The sequence below is a fragment of the Diadema antillarum genome, unplaced genomic scaffold, assembly GCF_040938485.1.
Source record: "Diadema antillarum isolate AM-2024a unplaced genomic scaffold, OU_Dant_1.0 scf00000053, whole genome shotgun sequence".
Taxonomy (NCBI): domain Eukaryota; kingdom Metazoa; phylum Echinodermata; class Echinoidea; order Diadematoida; family Diadematidae; genus Diadema; species Diadema antillarum.
The window spans coordinates 2,791,965-2,800,043 of record NW_027270942.1 but is presented as its reverse complement, the minus strand read 5'-3'; the positions used below and the strand labels follow the sequence as shown (position 1 = coordinate 2,800,043).

General features: G+C 40.3%; 1 protein-coding gene across 1 annotated transcript; it reads left to right on the top strand.

The window, feature by feature from the left end:
* Positions 1–292: 292 nt before the first annotated feature.
* Positions 293–7,235, top strand: LOC139715691 (retinol dehydrogenase 8-like). The gene is made up of 6 exons (XM_071627241.1): positions 293–428; positions 2,053–2,347; positions 3,317–3,496; positions 3,976–4,069; positions 4,651–4,759; positions 5,439–7,235. Exons 2-6 carry the CDS (start codon positions 2,080–2,082, stop codon positions 5,664–5,666), a joined length of 879 nt encoding a protein of 292 aa, XP_071483342.1. The 5' UTR covers positions 293–428; positions 2,053–2,079; the 3' UTR covers positions 5,667–7,235.
* Positions 7,236–8,079: the final 844 nt, after the last annotated feature.

The window sequence follows — 8,079 nt, the reverse complement described above, 5'->3', positions numbered from 1 at the left end:
CCTCTCCATACGATATACCCTTCTTCTGGTTTCCATGGTGTTTCGTATTTCTGACACACAACCTCAAACTCTCTTCATTCAGTGAGCGAGCATGCTCCATCAAGGCATTTCTTTCTCTCTCTTTTTTTTTTTTTAATGGGGGGGGGGATGGGCATCGATGGATGTGTGAGTCCTTTGTGTAGAGAATTTTGTCCACGGTGAGTAAGCAAAATTTGCTGGTTTGCTCTGTCAATAAGAAATTATAATAGTATATGCACGGGAGCAGCGGTGCGTGCATATTGGCGAGAATGGACTTGGCCATACTTCAGCTATAAGCTGAGGGACAGAACGAACGCCATCACACCTGCTGAGATACCATTCGGACTTCTCCCGACTATCGCTGATTGCTGTAGCTGGCATATTTCGCAAGGAATTTTCTACTCTCTAAGGTAAGAATTCGACACAGGTTTTTCCATCGAATTTAGTCTTTTTTCCCCCATTCGGTTTGATGCATTGTTATAAATTATGTACTTTAATCCTGACCCTCGAACCCGAGTTGTACCAATACACATTTTCATTTTCGTCTTTGGTCGACCATATTTGCATAATGTCTCAGTCATTTTCGTCAATGTACTAACATCATTGTCATAATTATACAAATCAAAATCTTCGGTCGAGTTAACTGATGGGCAATATGACATGCAATAGATAGTCATGAAGCATTTCATTTTCGTCAAGTTTCGTTGAAAATCTTGGCAAATTTATTTTGGTGCAAAAACAGACACATGCTACCACTCACACGTACACACACACGCACACACAGCTTCTTATGCTCCAGAGGCATATGCATAGTCCATGTATACAGAAAAACAAAATGTACACACAAACATAATATTGTATGCATCACGATGTTTACATTTTAGCAGTCGGCTTGTCAATGTTGAATAATAGGCCCTAGGTATAGGCATATTATATATATTAGCTCCTGTTTATCATTCTAGCTTGTGTAGCCTGCTGTTATCATACGAGAGAGAGAGGGAGAGAGAGAGAGAGATAGAGAGAGAGAAGGTCAGAAAATGAATGGGAAAACCATGCATTATCAAACCGTTCGCTGCAAAGATAAAGGGAATGGTATGTATAGCCTATATTGCTATACTTCATCGGACATGGCCAATAGTTGTGTATGAAGGACGAGGCACAACACACACATACACACACACACACACACATACACACACACACAATATCAATACACAATATGGGTCAATACTTTTTTTTTTGCAATATACAGCAGCTCTCGTGTTTTCAATTAGGTCTGATGACACGGATCATGTGGCCATTATCTGTCTATGAGGTTGGGTTTCCTATATGTTGTAGAGAAAGCTATGGAACGATCATTGGCTATGTCAAAAGGTGGCCGGGTGTTCCAACTTGTCTGACTTACGTTGCCCTCCATAGCAGTAAGACGAAGCTGAACATCCTAGTCCTAGTCAAGGTGACAAAGGCTGTAGTTCTCTCATGATGCTCCGAGAGTCTCACGATCCGATCTTCTAGAATCATCAGCCAGGTGTGAAGTCTGGTAGAAGGTGGCGTGCTCAGATAGCAGTGGAGGAGGCCAAGTAAAGGTAAAGCATAACAAATGGTTGGTGCAACTCAAACAGGTCATATGGGTCTAGTTGGGGTGGACCTCAACCAAGCGGTGGTGGTCAACGGCTTCAGTCAGGGAGCAACGTGACCTTGTCATGCTGAAGATTCGGGAGGCTGCTGTACGTGGCTGCTGTGGAAGCTTCTTGTGGAGGAAGAATCTGAGTTCCTGTGAAGCACAGCCGCCATTACGGACGTACTGAACTCTCGGATTACCACTGACAGCTATCTACACAAGACGTCCTTGTTTTTCAAGAAAGAGATCCTTAGACAATATTTCATTTCATTTCCGGCAAAAGTAAACAATACAATGATAATATCATGACATTTGCATATATTAAAAAAATCGTAACTTCATCTTTTCAGGATATTCATTGCTTATCTGGAATAACCGTTTTCCAAACTGTGTTCTATTTGTATAAAGAATAGATTTGCGTCTGAACCAGGTAGAACAGCATGGCATCCCCAAGAGTGACCCTCATTACCGGCTGCTCATCCGGAATTGGCCTCAGCACCGCGGTCAACCTGGCTAAGGATCCAAACAAGTCGTTCCGGGTCTACGCCACCATGCGGAACCTTGCCAAGAAAGGGGACCTGGAAAAGGCGGCGGGCAGCACCCTCAACAGTACACTCTTCATCCTGAAGCTCGACATCAACGAGGAGGAGCAGATCGTCTCGGTTGTCAAGGAGATCATGAAGAGAGATGGACGCATCGATGTTTTGGGTAAGTGATCTTCAGTGGTTGCAGTAGAGGGACACTCGGGGTGAGACAAATTGGAAAAAAAAATATCATTTCGCTGTGATTAGTCTAGGAATCTTAAGATAGTATGCCCTATGAGCCTATACAACTCTCTGGGGGAGAAGGCGCCGCGACTCTTGCGACTTGAAAGACCTAATGGCTTGCACTCCGGGGCAACTTTCGATACGTCTTCAAACAAGGTGGTAAATTATTCTCCTACAAGTCGCAGATCCGTCGCTGCAACACCTCCGAGGATTCTTTTCAGTCGCGGAGTCGTCTCCACAACGTTTCCTATGGGTGGCAAGGTCTCCGCAAGGTCTCCGCAAGGTCATGGAGACGCTTCTGAGCTCAAGCAAACAAAACTTAGTCCCCGCGACCTATCCGCGACTAAGGAGACGTCGCGGAGACGTCTCCAAGACTAGCTGGAGACTGAACAAATTCTCCAAAAAAAGAATCGAACACGTTTGATTTTCCTGCGACTCCCGGAGACTCATTTAGATTACGGGAGACGTCGCGGAGACGTTGCAAAGACGTCTTCCTCTACTAAGGAGACTGAAGTCGCCAACAGATTGTGAACTAGTTTCCAGACCAACGGGATACCCAATTTTCCATTATCGCCAGTTTTCTTTTACTGCCACTGTAGCATTTGTTGTGATAAGTATCTCTGTATATCGATTAGGCTAATTCATCTATACTCCCACAATGTTGTCTACCATGACAAATTTGCAGAAAAAAAAAAACCATCTATAATATTAGCTTGACTTTCGTGAGAGCAATGACTGGTTTTTCGTAGATATTAACCGATGATTCCATACAGAGTGCAATTATAAATCTGCCCTAGGAAACAGAAGTGCAAAGAGATTTTACATCTTCTGAACATTGAACACTATTCAACTTGACTTAAATAAAGCTGTAAACATTAACACAGTATACTTTTACTAACTTATTTTTCAGTTAACAATGCTGCATTTGGACACATGGGTGTCTTTGAAGAGATGAGCATGGCACACATGAAAAGTATGGTCGACACGAACATCCTCGGGACTTTCCGGCTGACCCAGGAAGTAATTCGGGGCATGAAGGTCCGAAGGTCAGGGCGCATCGTTAACATCAGCAGTCTTGCAGGCATTATTGGTAAGCAATGATTGTTGTTTTAGGTGATTACAGAGCCGTGTTTACTATTGGGACTCTTACACCTTTACGTCAGAAGACACAAATCTACATTTACTTGTGCCGGTATCACGTGCACATGGGTGTATGTGTGTGTTTGTGTGTGTGTGTGTGTGTGTGTGTGTGTGTGTGTGTGTTAAAAGGCGAAGGCAGACAACCTTACCTGAACAATATTGGCAGAATCTGTGTTACAGAGAAAGTTAGCTCCAATCTTGTGATTTTGTTATATATTTACATCTAAACTGCAAAAAAAAAGAAGAAATAGTAAGATAATATGTGATAGGTAATTCAAGGACTTTCTTTTTATGTAACAAGTGAGGTATCATTTTAAAAAGCCTCTGTTTTGTTCCTTCTTTATCTTCCTCTATCTCTGGTTCAAATGGTTGACTTACTTTAACATTTTTACAAATGAAACTGTTTTCTCCTTATGTATCCCCGCCAAGGTTTGCCTTATACCCATGTGTACGGAGCGACTAAATTTGCTTTGGAGGGCCTTGCGGAGACCTTGTACCCGGAACTGCGCTGCTTCAACGTTTGGTACGCTCTCTGTCATTTATACTGCTGATTTTCACGTTTATTCTATCAGTATCAGGAATGGAACCCAATACAGCGCCAATATTATTAGAAATTCGTAGAAGAATCGAAGCGACCTAATAAAGCTGGGTGCTTGATTTGCCTATACATTTCTTGCCTTAACAGTTGCTTAGTATCCTCACCATTGGCCTGCATATACTGCACATGCATGACCATCTTACCGGAAGCAGAAAAGTAAAACCAACAACAGAACAAATCGAATGATAGTGTGGCCATCTTGAATTGCATATTGTACAATGAATAATCATTTAGACCATCGGGCACTGCATGGGGAACAATCATTGAGCAGTATGACAGCCTGTTATTGATATAGTTAATGTTGTGGTTAATACCTTTTATGATGACGTTGATTAAGATGATTATGGTGGTGGTGGTGATGATGATGACGAAAATGATGATGATGATGATGACGCAAATAGTATTCTTGACCGGAGGGTTTGGATTAAAAAAAAAAGGTTCATCTTATCTCCTTGTTTATCTCCTCCAGGCAATTTATGTGTTTTATTTTTGTGTCCTCCTGACAGGATCAGTACAATTTCCCCCGGTCCTGTGCAAACCAAATTTCAGGACAACATGGAGGCCAACAAAGAGGACGCTCCATCGTCTACTGATCCAAACTCACCATCAGCCAAGGTAAGACGTTTGTACCAATAACCATTGCCGATAATGTGAGCAAAGTTGACCAGATTTCGATTCTCCATTTTGTGGCCGTCGCTGCAGTGATTAGTGTGCTATTTTTATCAGTTCCATTGATTTTTTTTTTCATGGAAGGAGATCTTGCCTACTCTCCTTGCCATGGTGTTGAGTATCGTTGAGTATTCAATACTGTAGACAAGATGAAATGTTGCCTAAAAAGTGTTTTCAGTTTGCGTTTATATGAAAGTGAAGGAAAAGTGTTTTAATGAGGCTGTTACGTCGAAGAAGATTTTATAATTTTATACTGGAAATGACGGAAGCAAGATAAACGCTTAAGAGTGTGTCTCAAATTGAGAATGGAGTGGATAAAATTAATGCAAATATGAAATAGATTTTACTAAAGAAGAATTTACATAGCGCAAGAGCATGCAACAATTTAGAAGTTTGAACGTGAATCTTTGTAATTATCAAACAGATCAAGAAAAACTGTCATTGCTAAGCCATATTTTCTCATATAATCTCTCACAATTCTCTCTTGAAATTGTTTAACTTTTTATGAATGGTTTGGTTTCTTCCGATAATAATAGTGCAACGTCAAAAGATTGTTTGTTTTATGCTAGTAACCGATTAGGTCTGTAATCATTACGACAAAATTGTCTGTCTTGTCCATTTTCAGCTCATGGGGGCGTACTTTGGCAAAATGTGGGACTCGTTTATGAAGGAACTGCAGAGCGGAGAAGACGTTACCAACGTCATCTTGAAATGCCTGAATAGCGCGGAGCCGCTCCTCCGCTACCCAACCAGTGGATGGGTGGACGGCTACATGAAGGAGCGATTCGCGGACGGCGTCGGGTCGGCAGCGGCCAAAAATTTCTTTGAAATTATGGAACCAGTTGCCAAGTAGAGGCAAACTATAGTTATCAGGTAGAGACGGAGCCAGTTCCTAGATAGATGGCAAAAGCAGTTGTGACGTAAGAGGTTCACTTAAAATGACACACTCGGTATGGTTGGGTATAAACTAACGATAGTGAGACCTCGTGAAACGAAACAGAAAACGTGTAGCTGAGTGGATATTATCTTTGTAAATAGTACGCGGGTGAGATACTTATTGGCTGACCACCGAGTCATATTTGACTCCATTAAACAACTCATCTCGATTTGCTGTCTCGAAGACACAAAGTGCTTATAAGATGAATCATAACCTCGACCATTTAGGATATTGTTATAATCGTTTTGTTTTTGTCTGTTGGAAATATCACTCAGAAACTTATGAACTGATTTTGATCATTCTGTTCAAGGAAAGAAAATGTACTCTGTTGTTAAAAAAATAACAACAAAATAATAACTTTGTTGTTGATCCAAATTACAAATTTTTAACTAGGATTCTTTCTTTTTTTTTTCTTTTTGAGCGGATGCTTGCGGAAGCTCTATTGCTTTAATGACTCGTCACCTCGTAGAGGTTGGCGCTCTTCGAATGCTTCTAGCGTTATAAGACCGAATACGTCGTTTTCACTAGCTGTCTTTGTCTGTATAATTCAATAATAGAGCTATCTTCAAATTCGATATCATGACACATGAATGATTCGGTTCAACCACTTCATAAGTATGTTATACTGTTAAATTTCATCGAATTGAATGCACTTACTGAAGGGCGAAATTAGACTGCATGTAAAATCATTGCTGTCTCTATCAATAGTTTCAATCGAAAGTGCCGTGTTTATGTGGTAAGAGATCTTAGGATCACGGGCAGTAATAGAATTGTCAAAAATGAGATCAAAGTTTTAACAACATTTTTTTTTTCAAATGTGTGGGAAGATAAATTTCCTTCATCAGTGTCACTGGGATTGCAGATGGACCGCGTAGAATGTATCAACTAACATCTCAGTTATGGTGCAATAATCTTTTTGCAAGAACAATAACAGGCTTTATTTGCTTTAAGGTGATTCAGTGAACACCATAGAATAATTGACGAAAGTGACGTACTATATCACGATATTTCCACTGCAATCATGTGTTCTCTCGTTTTGGTTTTGTCAAGGTGTGAACTCTGTGTTATGAATATAGATATGAGCAAAGAAAAATATCTCAATAAATGAGTAGAATTTATTACATAATAATAGCTTGTTAAGTGTTTAAACGCCTACATTTGTTTAATGAATTGAGTGAGTCATACAGGTACATAAGTCAATTAGGATATGAAGTACTAACTGCACATGCATAACACATTGGTATAGCAAATTGTTTCTGCCAATACGGCGTTTGGTGCGTTGTTAGCAGGAGGCCCTCTATTGACAGAACCTCAGTAAAGGTCTTACAAAATTGTACAATGTTGTTTAGTGCACGTCTACTATTACATCGTAATTGTTCATTGGCCAAAACATCATTGAAGTCAAAGTGGAAAGATTAAGTAAGCGTGCAATAGTCATGAAGCACTGATACCGGGGAGCTTTTGATCCATTATGCGAACGGTTAGACGACGCACAGTGGGCCAGATTGGCTCCAAAGTGCGCCAAAATTCATATTCACCGAGATCAACTTAAAATGTATGCTAAATTGGAGGATCTAGGGGTAATCAGACCCGTAGAATGCAATGAAAATATTTTCAAACACCTATGACGTCATTTATATAGCGATTTCTGATTGGCTGTGAACATCCAATGAGAAATATAATATTTCTCACGTTACAATAGTTTTCCCATGTCAGAAAATTGATATTGCGAACTGTAGCTGTAACGCATGTGCAGATTCAACATGAAAAGTAACAAAACAAAAGAAAAAATACAGGAAAGACGTCAAAGGTTCAGACTTAGGTCACACTTAGAGGGGCGCCCTACAGGACTTTTTTTTTTAGTATATTCAATCAATAGTTTGCTGTATATGATGTCCTCTCTTGAAAATGCATGGGTTAACAATGCAAATACGAGACAAGTGGGAAACAAACATTGTACACAAATTGAAAAGGAAATTTGATAAATTTATTATGTTAAGTGCGCCCTCTGTAGCCCGGAAAACAAAAAACAAAACAAAACAAAACAAAACAGAAAAAAAATACCGCATACCTGTCTCACTGAAGCAACCTGTTCAAAATATTGAAATTACTCTGAATCACAGTCACTCTCTGCTGCGTCACCAGCAATGTCCTGGATTGTTGGATCTTTCAACATTTTCTGAACATCAGCGGGAAGCGGCTGTGATTTCTGTACTCGCAGAGATTTGCTACTGATTACTATGTCACCGTTACCATCGGTCTGTGAAAAAAACATCGCTGATGTTGTCAGTGCGAGATGTTTTTCTCGCGTGCAGTCGTCTACAGGCAT

Coding starts and splice junctions, on each gene's coding strand:
- LOC139715691 (XM_071627241.1), top strand. CDS start 2,080: ATGGCATCCCCAAGAGTGACCCTCATTACCGGCTGCTCATCCGGAATT. Junction 3,497..3,975: donor CAGTCTTGCAGGCATTATTG/GTAAGCAATGAT, acceptor ATCCCCGCCAAG/GTTTGCCTTATACCCATGTG. Junction 4,760..5,438: donor CAAACTCACCATCAGCCAAG/GTAAGACGTTTG, acceptor GTCCATTTTCAG/CTCATGGGGGCGTACTTTGG.